Source organism: Vipera berus (genome assembly GCF_964194415.1).
Source record: "Vipera berus genome assembly, chromosome: Z".
In the NCBI taxonomy this organism is placed as follows: domain Eukaryota; kingdom Metazoa; phylum Chordata; class Lepidosauria; order Squamata; family Viperidae; genus Vipera; species Vipera berus.
Window position 1 is genome coordinate 83,523,903 of NC_138205.1, and position 15,625 is coordinate 83,539,527.

Consider the following 15,625-nt stretch of genomic DNA (forward strand, 5'->3'; position numbering starts at 1 on the left):
TCTATTCTATTCTATTCTATTCTATTCTATTCTATTCTAAATATAGCAGGCTTTACTCCCTGCCCTATTATGTTATTGACATAAATTGAAATATCTTTTTTGGTGGTTCAGAGACACAGGCAATAATGCGAAGTTTTTGTTGATTTAAATTTTATTTACAGAATAAAGGCTTTCTTACCTATTAAAAAGAATGACAAGTGTATCTACTCTATGGAAGACAAAGTTTAGGACCAAATTATGAAGCCCACCCTGTATCATATATATCTATATATGTCATATATCTTTGGGTGAAAAGTAGCCTGTAGTGAAGTTGGGATAAACCAAAACTTACATATACAACTTTAAAAATGAACATGACATTTTATTTCTCCTCTCTAGTGATTGCCTAGAAGGCTTTGTCAAGGTGAAGAGCAACAGAATCCAGATGATAGTTCTTTGATCAGTTTGTGATCTGTAGGACCAAGGACAGGGGACTTCCTGGGAGTTTAATCAGCAGGCTTAATTTCCAAAGGGGGAGAGAACAATTGTTTTCTTGGAGGATGAAAAAGTACTTAGTCAGTGGGCATCCTCCAGGCCTGCCTATTGAAGAGGGAAGTTTTCCTTTTTTTCCCCCAAGTCCTGTTTTGTGGTAGCTCTTGGCTTTAGCAGTTGCTAGTGGGTCGTATCGTTATGGTATGATGGAATCAAAATATTCTTTGAAGCCTTTTCTCCTCAGGGTTTGCAGTCTAAGAGGTGGCATTTTACTATTTCCCAACCTATGAGGAACAATCTATCCATGGAATATTCTATCTTGTCTTGGATGAAAACAAGAACCAAGCATGAACATATTTCTTCAAAGAGATTTTTTTAAAATAGTCATTCCATCTTTTAAAACTCTTGAGGTTTCCATCCAAAAGATTAAAACAATATAGACTTTACCTGCATAAAAATGGACAAGATAGACTTACTTCAAGAGGGACAGCTGTGGGAGGCACAGGAGTGTACTGGGGAATATAGGTCCCTTGCATAGGTGCCGCAGCCGTCATATACTGGAAGAAGAAGAAATGATCATTATTGTATAACTAGAGCATCCTAAAATTGGAAGAAGAGGATAGATCATTGAATACAATTGCTTTGGTCAGTGCAGTTAAAATATTCTGACTGAGAGCTATCTAACTTCTACCTGAACATATGTATTGCACAGGAGGCCTCCATCTTTTGGGTAACTGATTCTGTGTCAACCTGCTGTTGTTGTTAGAATATTTTTCTAACATTTAACCACATTCTGCCTTCTTATAATTTAAATGCATTATTTTGTGTCATGGACACTGGAAAAATGAAGAATAGACCATGTCCCCCTGTATGATATCCTTTCAAATATTTCAAGAATGTTCTCTCAAGATTGAACATTTGTACTTCCTCCTTTTTTTCTTTATACCATTGTCTGAATCCTTCTTGAAATGTGATGCCCAAAGTTAATCCCAGGACATGAGATAGGATCTCATCAATATAGAATAATACGGAACTATGCTTTGAATATTATATCTTGATGCAGCTCAAATATTTTTATTTATTTATTTCAGCTATATCACAAAGGAAAGAAAAAAAGTCAATCTTGCTGGACTCGCTGAAATGGTCAATATACTTAATTATACACAGGATTGAATTTCACACAGTATTATTTTGAACAGCAGCAGTTGAGGTAGCAGTTGTAAATAAAATAATTCTTTAAAAGTACAGCATGTAATACCTTTATCATGATTAAATAAACTTCAATCAATATTGCTAACTAGCAGTAAGCATTTTATACAACAACAGTTCTGTAGCAGAACTATTTTTATACTAGTCTTATAATAAACATAAACATATAAGTTATTTTCTGTAATAAATAATGGGCTAATACACTGAGGCTTTTAAAAGTTCCATTGATTTCAGCAGGAAAATGACTCACTGGCTGCTTTCTCTCCAACTGAAAATCATTAGTGCAGAATTGCTTTAAATTGCTTGGCTCAAACCAACTATAATAGCAAAGTCTACTGATATATTAATAGTGTGTGCAGATTTTTAGCATTCCTTTAAAACTAGGGCCAAATCTGGGTTTGCTGTTAACAATTATTGCATTTTTAAAGAAAATATGGATGAATTGCAGACATGGAAAAGGTTTTCATCAGGACTATAATATAGAAAAATGTATGTTGTTTTCTAAAATCCCAAATAGCTCCTCTCATATGTTTACTGTTTGATTTAGAAAGAAGGATCCATTGGTACCAATGAGTCTCTCTTCTGAGACACCCAGCATCGACAGCTGGTTTGGTGTAATAGTTAAAGTGCTAGACTAGAACCTGGAAGACTATACATTTCTGCCCCATAGAGTTGTTGTGGGAAAAAGAGGAGCATAAGTTCATAAGTATGCAGCCTTGAGCTGGACAAAATAACAGTGTGATATAAATCTAATGAATAAAGTATGTGATGGCAGAGTAGAAAAAAAGGAACAAAAAAAATCCAAAACATTAAAGTGTTAATAAAAAAATGCCTTAATTTCTACATATTTTCACTTTTATAGAATGCAAGAAAAAACTGAAATGTGGTTGTCCCAATCCACTAACAGTTACATATTCAAGACTTTTAAAATATCATGCGCAACACAATATGATTATGGTCTAAAGATTTTTTTCCCCATTGATATTTGATCTGAAAAATAAGAGAAAGAAATGTCTCACACCATAATTACTCCCCTTTAGTAAATGGTCTGGAGATTAGAGTTAAATACAATATTTCAGCATATTTTCTTTGGCACAAATTTACTGATTTTAATTGTCATTTTTATATACACACGTACAGACCCACCCACCCACAAACACATGTATAAACATTTATATGATCTGAAGAGAAACCAGAGTATATTGAAAACATTTATATGACTATCCAACTCAACCAAAGTAACTCTGAGCAACAAATGAAGCAAAACAAAACCAAACCACAAAATATGTAATACATATGTTCACCAACAAAAATGAAACAATAAGGCAATAAAATGTGATTCAAACAGCAATAACATTTAATCAGAACTCTAATTCATCAATAACATCTAATCAGAACTCCAATGTCCCAAATGCTTTGGAAAAAACTAGATCTTGACAGCATTTCTAAAAGCTAGAATACCAACCAAATGTCAGGAAGAAGATTGCTTTGAAAGATGAGAGACATCATCGAGAAGTTGATGAAAATCTCGAGTCCCATAAAATAGCATTATTTTAATGAAGTGACCCAGACCATCGCTTCCCTATCACAAGATGTAGGACAGCAAGTATCCTAGGCAGAAGACGGTACCTTGAGTAACTTGATCCTATGGCATATGGGGTTTAAAAGAAGACAGCTAGCACCTTTAATTGTTACTTTGAATGGCTGAGATGCAAAGTAGCTTGCACAGTATTGGTGTCACACATGGGCATAGTGAAAGGTACCCATAACTACCTGCACACTGCATTCTATAAGGTATATTGTAACCATCAAGCTGGGAGTTAGCTAAGGTATGAATGATCATAAGCAAGTGCCCCCAATCCATGAAGTGGCTCATTGACACATATAAATAACTTGTGCAAAGGTTGCCCTTTTCAAAGCCATCACCCAATTCCTGTGACTTCAGATAGAAACCCCAATTGTCTAGTTCCATCCCATATACAAGGTTGGAAACTTTCCAATTTTATAACTCAAGTGTCCAAAACCATAGGCCCTCTGTTTTAGCAAGATTGATTTGAAACTTATTCTTCCCCATCAAGGTACCTACAGCCACCTGGTGCAGGAATGGCCAGGGGTACTGAAGATACTCATAATATTGCACTCCATCAGACAGATGTCCTCTCTCAGAGGATTCATATAGAAGTTAAAGAGAAGGGAGTAAAATCAGAGCTCCGAGGAAACCCAACAAATACCAACTGGAAGCAGCCATGAAGGTGGGAGAAAAACAAACAGTATCCTCACTTCTCGAGAACTACCAGAAGTACAGGCAGGATTTCGAAGAGGCAGAGGAACTAGAGATCAAATTTCCAACATACGCTGGATTATGGAAAAAGCTAGAGAGTTCCAGAAAAAACATCTACTTCTGCTTCATTGACTATGCTAAAGCCTTTGATTGTGTGGATCATAACAAACTGTGGCAAGTCCTTAAAGAGATGGGCATACCAGACCATTTTATTTGTCTCTTGAGAAACCTATATGCAGGCCAAGAAGCAACAGCGAGAACTGGACACGGAACCACTGATTGGTTCAAAATTGGGAAAGGAGTCCGGCAAGGCTGTATACTGTCGCCTTGCCTATTTAACTTATATGCAGAGCACATCATGAGAAAGGCAGGGCTAGATGAATCAAAAGTTGGAATTAAGATTGCCGGAAGAAACATCAACAACCTAAGATATGCAGATGATACCACTCTAATGGGAGAAAGTGAAGAGGAACTAAAGAGCCTCTTGTTGTGAGTGAAGAAGGAGAGTGCAAAACTTGGGTTGAAACTAAACATTAAGAAAACCAAGATCATGGCATCTGGCCCTCTCAATTCCTGGCAAATAGATGGGGATGAAATGGAGGTAGTGACAGATTTTATTTTCCTGGGCTCCAAGATCACTGCAGATGGGGACTGCAGCCAAGAAATTAAAAGACGCTTGCTCCTTGGGAGGAAAGCCATGGCAAATCTAGACAGCACACTAAAAAGCAGAGACATCACCCTGTCAACAAAAGTGTGTATAGTCAAGGCTATGGTCTTCCCAGTTGCAATGTATGGCCGTGAAAGTTGGACCATAAGAAAGGCTGAGCACCAAAGAATTGAGGCCTTTGAACTATGGTGCTGGAGAAGACTCCTGCGAGTCCCTTGGACTGCAAGGCGATCAAACCGGTTCTAGTTCCAGAATTAGAAGATACAAAGACAAGATATCCTCAGTACCATGGAAATAGAGACTTGCTTTCTACCAATCTATTCTCCAATCTACCTGCACTCCACAGTTGCCTTTCCTTATTTTCATCATTCCACAGTTCCCCTTCTTTACTTTTGTTACTGGTGCCAATCAGCATGAAGCAGCAATGAGGAGAAGCAGCTATATTTAATTGATAAAGGACAAACTTCAGCAGAAATGAAGTTACATCAGTATTCTGATGATTCCCATAATCATTTTCACAATGCAGAGATGCATTAATATCCAGATTTTTTATTTCACTCAGGTTGAGTGGGGTAGATAATATCTAAATAAATAATATTCTCTTGGTATGACATCAAGTTGCAGAATATATGAAGACTGGAGCTCATTACCACTTTTACAGTTTCAGTTATTGTTAATCAATGTTGTTAATCAATTGTGTAGAAACAAAATAATCAAGATTTTTGACTTTGCAAACTAATCTAGAGATCTTAACTAGAACATATTTGCTCTCAATCTAAAGTTTAGAGTTTACAAAGTCTCACAATCTAGGAAAATCGTATTTTCACAGCTTTCCAAAAATAGCTAATCAGGGGAGGGGGGCTGGGTGAGGAGGAGTTTATGACAAATTCTGATATGAAAATTGATGTTGATTTTACTATGATCATTTGTTTGTGCCATGGACAAGATGATAAACATATTTTGTGTCACAATGTTAATGTTATTTGCATATGCAGTATTCCTCTTAGATTTTTTTTAAATACTCTTAAATCTCAGTATAAACATTACATTACTAATATAACCATATGAGACTGTCTAGGTTGCTAGAGAAAATGATATAGATCAGACATGTAAAAAGCAAAGTAGTGTGATTAAAAATGTATGACTACGAGTAGTCATACTTGGCAGTCACTCTCTTTTAATGCACAGGATTGTTGTAAGGAAAAATGGGAGGAAGGGGTGCTCTAAATTCCTCCATTAGCTCCCAAAAGAAAAGCAGTGTCATGATTCCGACTAATGAATGAATAGAATAAGTAATTTCTGTCAAATATATTTTTATTCAATATTTTCACTGACGTCATGTTTTGCTCTCATTTTGAATAGGATTTTCCTTGAATCTTGCAGGATTATCTATCAAAATTGCTGAGGATATTTGTTCTTATATAGTTTGTTTGTTAGCTGCGAAGTCGTGTCCGACCCATCGCGACCCTATGGACAATGTTCCTCCAGGCCTTCCTGTCCTCTACCATCTTCTGGAGTCCATTTAAGCTCACGCCTACAGCTTCAGTGACTCCATCCAGCCACCTCATTCTCTGTCGTCCCCTTCTTCTATTGCCCTCGATCTTTCCCAGCATTAGGCTCTTCTCCAGTGAGTCCTTCCTTCTCATTAGGTGGCCAAAGTATTTGAGTTTTAGCTTCAGGATCTGGCCTTCTAAAGAGCAGTCAGGGTTTATCTCCTCTAGGACTGACCGGTTTGATCGCCTTGCAGTCCAAGGGACTCGCAGGAGTCTTCTCCAGCACCATAGTATATAGTAGAAGAACACAATCTGGAATAATGTTGGCCTTTCGTCAAAACTTGTGAATTCATGAAACTTTTAATTTTACAACTATTATAAGTATAAAAAATAAAGGCGATATTATGTTACAAAAATACTAGCCATATTATTTATTTTCCCTTTGCAGCCATATAGACCACACAAAATATTTGAAAATTAAGTAGTCAGTTAAGTAGCAATAGCCCTTAGCAATAGCCCTTAGACTTACTTTATGTACCACTTCATAGTGCTTTATATCGCTCTCTAAGCAGTTTACAGAGTCAGCATATTGCCCTCAACAATCTGGGTCCTCATTTTACTGACCATGGAAGGATGGAAGGCAGAGCCAACCTTGAGCCAGTAAGGATTGAACTGCAAGCAGTTGGCAGAATTACCTTGCAATATTGCAAGATGCTTGCTCCTCGGGAGGAAAGCAATGACAAATCTAGACAGCACACTAAAAAGCAGAGACATCACCCTGTCAACAAAAGTGCGTATAGTCAAGGCTATGGTCTTCCCAGTTGCAATGTATGGCAGTGAAAGTTAGACCATAAGAAAGGCTGAGCGCCAAAGAATTGAGGCCTTTGAACTATGGTGCTGGAGAAGACTCCTGTGAGTCCCTTGGACTGCAAGGTGATCAAACTGGTCAGTCCTAGAGGAGATCAACCCCGACTGCTCTTTAGAAGGCCAGATCATGAAGTTGAAGCTCAAATACTTTGGCCACCTAATGAGAAGGAAGGAGTCACTGGAGAAGAGCCTAATGCTGGGAAAGATTGAGGGCAATAGAAGAAGGGGACGACAGAGAATGAGGTGGCTGGATGGAGTCACTGAAGCTGTAGGCGTGAGCTTAAATGGACTCCAGAAGATGGTAGAGGACAGGAAGGCCTGGAGGAACATTCTCCATGGGGTTGCAATGGGTCAGACATGACTTCGCAGCTAACAACAACATTGCATTCTAATCACTGCACCACCACGACTCTTAAGTAATATAATTTACCTAGAAATTTTTTAAAAGTTACTTCTGCTTTAAATACTATTGTATTAAATCATAATAGAGGCTAATGAATTTTGTATTTCATTATATAGTTATTTTTAGATAGATATAAAATTTTATTATTTGAAATCTTATGTATTTAATTGAGAAGAACATACACTGATGGAAAAGAAAAGGAAATTGAATACTGTGTAAACTTATATTTTGAATCGAGATTCCAACATTTTCTATGCTAGATAGATTGTTTTATTGTTTAATTAATATTTAGATATCCTTTTTTCCTTTCTTCCACCTGTCAGCAGTAACATTTTGGGCAATATGCAGTCATATTACAATACAGGAAAATAAAAAATAAATCCAATGTAGAATTAAAATATCTAAAAATACAGTGTGGAAATTAGTATATAATGAATATAAACAATCAAAGCATTATAAAATGCAATTAAGAATCATAAAATTATATGGAAACATCAAATATTAAAATGGGGCACAACCAATCCTACTTAATGAAATTCTACTTAACAAGTAAGAATTCATTCATAATTTGAAAATACAATCTGAGAACCAGATCTATTCACCTGGCTCTATATCTTACCTGTTTTACACTGTTGACTGAAAATCATTTTACTTGACAACGCTGGCCAAAATACAGTAGCTATTTTACTAGTGAATTGTAACTACAATATATAATTCATCAATACATATATATATCGTGGTATATAATAATCTATTCACTGTTTAAGCACTAAAGGTATCAAACTGAGTGTGACTCCTAGTGAAACATATTTTAGGCATATGGATGTAGCTTTCTTGCCAGTAAAATACAGTATTTGTTTTTTACAGGTTTGCTATAGCCTTCTTCCAAGCAGTTTTCTAAACTGTCTATAGTTAATCTACACTCAGGTATTTCCTGATTTTCTCTTATTCTATGATTAAGTTGGTCTGATACTATTTACCTTTTTCAAGATCAGAAAAATAAATCCTAAAAAAACTGTTTCACTCCCATTAATATAATAATGATGTTCCTGAAATACTACCCCAAAATGTTTAACAAAACAGATAAAATTGGCTCAGACCAATTCCTGAATAAGTCAATTTACTAAAGTTAATTCACTGCATGGGTTTTCTATTCAATATTCTCAATTGCCTCCCTAGCAACGAAAATTTTTTAAACAGAGTCTCCTAGAAATCAGTACTCAAACTAACATGGAGTTATTGGTTAAAAATAAGTCTTAGATGGTTGGCTAAGAACAAAACTATTTTTTCAATGTGAAAAATACCTGTCAATGATTTTTATGCAATTCTCATCCAGATTTGAGTTGTTGAATTCCATAGCCAAATACATGTGCTTCCACACCTGCCATATCATGAGAGGATATGTATTTGTGGTGTCTGGTCATCAAAGACATTGCTCATGTTTTGTTGGATTCTCAACTATATTCCTTCCTTAGGTTTAGATTCTTAATGTCACTACTTGAAAGAACAGCCCATTGGGATCTGAATCACAGATTATCTTTTTTTTCTCCTGGATTCTAATGTATGCATTATGAGCAGAACTGCTATGTTTATAGTTAAGAAAGTTGATTTGATTGAACAGATTGGGTAACTTGTAAAGGTAATTTATTTACTTCAATGTTTAATCTCTGTATTTACCATATATGTATTTTATTACTATATCTTCTTTTATCTATTTTACCCTGGAATTAGATCCTGTATTTTATTTTTGTTTTATATTTTTGATATGGTTGTAAGGCTAATTAAGTAATAAATTATCTATAATAATGCATATCCATTTTTAAAATAACATTATTATAGATTTAACAAAGAAATAAACTTACGAAAGTATAAATCATTTTGGGCAGGTTAAAATAAAATTGAATATTTTCAGTCAGGAACACACACAATTTGGCTCCTGCCTGGGTGATACATAGGTATTCAAGAGTGCTGACAGTACTACAAAATTATGGTTCATTGCACGGTCAGACAGACAGATGTTCTGACTGCATTTGGCATTTTTTTCACGTATCAAGTCCTTTCCAAGGACCTGGGATAGGCAAATCTGGATGTTTGATGATATTAAAAGTATCATCACAGAAAGAAAGTTGTCTGAATAAAGCTGTGATTCTGCCAGTGCTGATGGTATTCCAGTGGTGGTCCAGATGTTTTGGTCCAGAGGCTTTAGGAGGCATCTATTACTATTGGCACTATCTTTGCTTTCTTTTTCCACAAACATTCTATTTCTAAAGTTATTTTAAAGCAGGGCTTTTCAACCAGTGGTACAGGTACCACCTGTGGTACATTGGCACAGGTGGTACGCGACTATCCTAGAAAAGTGGTAGTGGGGGAGGGGAATGAGCTGAATTGGTGGCAGCACCGCACAAGCCTGAGCAAGAGATGGCTGGAGCTGCAGGGCTGTCAGGGCTCAGTGGAAGCACCAGGATCAGCGCCAGGATCCACCTGGAGCTCGGTGCTGATCCTGGTGCTTCTGAGCCCAGAAGAAGCACTGATCAGCTGGAATGTTGCAGCAACTCCAGGGTCCTGTGATTTATATTCAGGTGCTTGGCAACTGATTCATATTTATGACGGTCACAGTGTCCCAGGGTCATGTGAAGTGACCAAAACCTGCTGCAACCAGCCAGCAGACAGGGGGAATTAAAACCAAACACACCCCACCCCACCCCCACTGCCAATCCTCAACAGAAATGCTTACAACAATGAAAACCTCACACAGGAGGAAGAGCGCCACCGGGCAGGCAGGGAGGTGTATTGCTCGGCTGTGGCTTGGGGAGCACTTTTTTCAATGCCATTGTAACTTTGAACAGTCACTAAGTGAACTGTTGTAAGTCAAGGACTACCTGTACTTCATCACTTTTTTCCTTTTTTGGGGGGGGGTGTCATCAGGTTTTTGACACCTTGCTAGGCGACTGGTGGTACTCGGATGTTGCCATATCCTAAAAGTGGTACAATGGGTGAAAAAATTGAAAAGCCCTATTCTAAATAATACTTTAGCTTCTTCATTTTCTATGACTTTATTTTATTTTATGATCCAACAAGTTCTTGTTTGCATGTATTGTTATTATCTGCTCTGACTGCTATTTATTTTTAATATACTAGCCACTATTATTTGTTAAAAATGATACAAAATTCTGAAAATGCTGCATAGCATTTGGCACAAGCATTCCACCACTGTTTATCCCATTAGATTAACAGACACCATAATACTCAGTTATACTCTAATCAGCAGGCCTTTTCACATTTTGCCTGAAAGATCATAGGCATCCTTCTGTTGATTATCATGGAGGAGGTCTGTTTTATAGTACCATCCACCATTAAAACAATGGTGAGGAGGATGCTGAAATTGTTCTAAAGCAGTCTATTTTATTTCAATGATTAGGCTTTATCCAAAGTGAATTCATTTTTGTCCCCAGTGAACAGTTTTCAACAATATGTATACAACTATACAAAGACTAACACAAATAGGCCTCTATATTGAGAGCAAGAAAGATGAGCCTAATGGATATACGAAGGAACAGCTACATAGGGGAAAGAGGCTGCAACATTTTAAAATTTCTGAATAGCCAATAATATTTGGAAGTGGTTTAGGCAGATGTCTTCCTAATTCCCTGGGGTATAAGAAAGAAGAGTAAGTGTAGTAAAATAAACACTTGCAAGATTTTATTATTATAGAATAATAAAAATAATTTTAGCCTTCCTATGGACTTGATTTTCATCTAGTCTAACTTGAGGACCACTCAGAGGCTTCAGCTGGTGGAGAATGCGGCCGCGCGAGTTGTGATGGGGGTTTCCCGATACTCCCATGTAACACCTCTACTCCGTGAGCTGCATTGGCTCCCGGTTGCCCTCCGGGTGAGATTCAAGGTGCTGGTGCTGACCTATAAAGCCCTAAATGGCGAGGGTCCGGGATATCTGAGGGAACACCTGCTGCCGGCATCAAGCTCCCTTCGTCCAGTGCGCTCCCACAGGGAGGGTCTTCTCAGGGTGCCGCCGGTAAAAGATTGCCGGTGGATAAGACCCAGGGAAAGGGCCTTCTCTGTGGGTGTGCCTGCCCTTTGGAACCAGCTGCCAGTGGAGCTTAGGACTGCCCCGACCTCCGTTCATTCCGCCGGGACCTGAAGACCTGGCTCTTCGAGCTCTCTGGCCCAGGCTGAGAATTTTAATTTTAATTTTAACTGGGGTTTTTATTTGTTCAGGGATTGATATAATTTTTTAATTGTTTTTTTAACTTTTGTATTTTTCATTTTAATCACCCTGTAAACCGCCCTGAGTCCTTCGGGAAAGGGCGGTATATAAATATAATAAAATAAATAAATAAATAATGCAGCTGAAATCATCATCTCTTCAGCAAGTAGCATTTTAGACTGCAGGATGATCAACTGACCTTCTTCCTTTGGAAGGTGTCACTGCAATATTATACTACAAAAGCAACATAATTTTTAGAAAATAGTTTCAGCATCATTTAGTCCATTCAGAGACTGCTAACAATTTCCAATTTATGCAGTTGATTGCATCAGCACCCTGCACTGTCCTCTACAATCTGAAGACAAATGTCAATGCTAAGAATTTTAATGCAAAGAAGCATTTAATGAAATCAATGCTGGAGAAGGAAAACAATCTATGGAAAAGAATAAATTGTGTCTTGCTTCCACACTGAAATTTCAGGGCACTGATTGTAAATAATTTCAGATAGGATTAAAATAGATACACAACTGCCAGAATGCTTCTGGTAAATGCTTAATAGAGAAATAAGTGGGCAGTAACTGTTCTGGTTAAAATTTCAATCAGTTTACCAATATCTAAAATAAAACATAATGGAATAAAGTTTCAGGAGAACAACAGGAAGAACATATTATTTTTACAAAATCTATAATTATATAATGTGTTTTTGTCTTTCTAAATGCTGATGATGATCTCACAGAAGTTTCCTTAAGGAGAACAACACAGCAACTCTATACAGTATATGCACATTTCCCAGTGCTTATAGAGAATTTTCCCCTAAGTAAGTTTGCAAATGTTTTGGCCCTAAGAGTAGCAAGCAAATTTCCTGCCATGCATGCACATGGTATATAATGAATTATAGCTGAAAATGTTTGCTTCCTCTATGTAAAGGGTTTACATTCTTCCTTTTCTTTTCAGCTGGAAATCCTTTAAGGTAAGAAACCATGCTGCCTGGCATTCTTCCCATTTTTTAAGCAAGCTCTTATTACAAGAGTCTATATCTAATGGATTGGATATGGTGTTTTTTCCATTTTGCTAATGAGAAAAGCTAAAGGCCATTACTTTTTCTGATTAAGATCCTTGTGGGAAGAAATGTGATGTGTACATTATGAGGGCAAACATAAAGGAAATACACAGCTTGTTCAATCAATCAGATTGAGGCCAACAAAAGGAAAATATCTAACTCTCATCCTGTGAATAATGCTGAGGAAAAATGATGGGAAAGATCAGAAAAGGAAAATGTCTTTGAAAGGTGAACTGTGGGCATCATATTAGTATGATAATCAACAACCAGTTTAATAGTTTTTCATCAAATACATGGTTAAATTAATGTCATTGTGACATCCTGAATTATTTTAAAGCCACATTAATTACATTAATGTGAGATAGAGCATTTATGACTACCGTCATGATGGGTACATCATTACTACAAATGCAAAGGCAGCATGTTTCTGACTCCCAAATGATAAAGAGCAACTGTACAACAGGGTTTAACAGGCTCCAAACAGACTCTTCTGAGCAACTTTCTTTCGTGTTTTTCACAGAATTTTGCCAACTAAAGCAGACTCTTGCATCATAAAACATACTCTGGTGACTACTAAGGAGGAGCTGTTTTCAACCTTTTTCCCCACACCAAGTATCTAAATTGTGCTGTCTTTTATTATTCTGAAATGCATGCCCTTCTTCCTGGAAATCTGGAAAATATCAGGACTCTTGCATTTCTTTATCAATTCCCAGTTTCAGGTAAATCTCCATTTTCCTCCTCTATTACCACAGTGAAAAGTACCTTAAGAGGTTGTCAACCTGTGATCCACAGACCTCTGGGGTCTGCAAAGCCTTTAAAAATGTTATGATTTAAATCTTGAGTTAAGTTTTGGGAGTCCGTGCCTATGATCTGTGGCCACAAAAGTATTTAAAGGGGTCTGTGGTGAAGAAAAAGTTGAGAACCATTGTAATAAAGCAATGAGCCTGACAGAACACATTGTAATCCGCAATATTTTATTAAAATATGCTATTCTATTACTTAGCACGATATGTGTGTATGTAGGTCCTTTTCTCATTCTTGAGATGTACTTCTTAGTTTGAACTTATTAAAATCACGCACTGGAATTGAATGAAAACCTCAAGCATTTTTATTTTGTATCATTCAACAATGATTTCAGAAATGCTATTCTATGGATAAAAACTATTTTCAAAGTAGGATAACTAACTTCTATGGAACTTATACATTTGTTAATCAATATCCCTTCTTTTTTTTCTTTCCAGAAAATAATATTTCAGATTCCTCAAATATTCTTACTACGAGGACTCGCTTTCACTATTCTATGATTATCATGTCATACATATCTAAACTACTCTGCTGAAGAACAAAGAGGATATATAATGCTTTAATTGAATTGGATTCGGAAACGGAACTGGTTAAAGACTGTATGATAAAGTGGTCACAAAATATTCAGGAACCAATTTCGTTGGACACTTCGGAGATAATTTGGGTTAGAAATGTCAAATTTACTCAGGCTCAAAATTTAAGAGAAAATTTTTATAAAATGTTTTATAGATGGCATCTGGATCCCAAGAAGTTGTCTAACATGTATCCTAATTTACAGTCTAAATGTTGGAGATGTGGTAGTTTAGAAGCTACCTATTTTCACATGTGGTGGACTTGTAGAAATATAAAAGCTTTTTGGATCAAAATTTGGTGGAACATTCAAAAGATTTTTAAGAGAAAGATAAAGTTTTCTCCGCAATTGTTTTTATTGGGTATTGTGGTAGATTGTGATGTTAAAGAAACTAACTTGATGTTGAACATGATAACAGCAGCACGGTTACTGGTGGGACAATATTGGAAGAAGGATAGTTTGCCCACTATAGAAGAATGGGTGTTTAAAGTTTTGAATCTTGCAGAAATGACTAAGATTTCTGCTTATTTGAAAGATCATTCACAGGAAAGATATATTTCAGTTTGGAGGAGATGGATAAATAATGCTAATCTTTTAAAAATACGGAAATAGGGTATTTTCAAAAATGAAAAAGAGATTCTGTATTTCTCTTAGTTGTTGGTTGATTTCAGAAGGTAATGAATTTTGCCTCTGGGGGTACAAGTCAGCCAACTCATCCATTAGTAACATTCCCACTCCAGGCTTGAAAGAATTGTAATTGTATAAACTAAGAAAGCAGCTGCTTATTACTCACTCACCCCTTAGGAGAGAAAGTTTGTGTTGACAGTAAAAGATCACATGAAAGGAATCTAGAAAATAAAAATTTTTCAAAAACAGTGGGCTGAACCTACAAAATAAAGGATTCCTTTTTTTAAAATCACTGGTTGTAATTATATCTTCTACAAGCAGAATATGCTACTTACCTTGGCTACATGTAAAAGTATGATAAGAGCCTTGGCTACATGTAAAAGTACAAAAAAGAAACTTTCTCTCCCAATTTACTTAATGTTCAAAAATGTAGATATAATTTTTAAAAGTTACATTTGTGAATTTGAGGATTGATTTGATGAAAGAGTTGATAGGTTTTCAGGTGAAATTAAGCATCAACTTCCCTTCGCCCTGTACGTTCCCACAGAGAGGGCCTCCTCAGGGTGCCACTGATCAGAGAATGTCGATTGGTGGCCCCCAGGGGGAGATCCTTCTCTGTGGGCACCCCGGAGCTATGGAATCAGTTACCAGTTGAGCTCCAGATGGCGCCCGATCTTCGCTCCTTCCGTCGCGATCTAAAGACATTCTTATTTGAACAAGCCGGCCTGGCCTGATGGGGGGGATTGGTGGGGTTTTTTATTGTTATTTTAATATTTGTATTTACTGTTTTTAGTGGGCATATATTTAATTCTTTTTTAACTTTTGTAACTTTGTATTTTTTATTCTTGCCCTGTTCACCGCCCTGAGTCCTTCGGGAGAAGGGCGGTATATAAATAAAATTATTATTATTATTATTATTATTATTATTATTATTATTATTATTATTAT

The 15,625-nt window shown here is 36.6% G+C and overlaps 1 protein-coding gene across 1 annotated transcript in view; it reads right to left on the reverse strand.

Annotated features, from left to right (window-relative positions):
* Positions 1–15,625, reverse strand: part of RBMS3 (RNA binding motif single stranded interacting protein 3) — a gene marked incomplete at its 3' end in the record, with an annotated part of 509,930 nt that overhangs the window by 9,442 nt on the left and 484,863 nt on the right. The window contains exon 12 of the mRNA XM_081344341.1: positions 948–1,028. Within this exon, the coding sequence (XP_081200467.1) occupies positions 948–1,028 (81 nt within the window). The remainder of the gene's footprint in view (positions 1–947; positions 1,029–15,625) is intronic.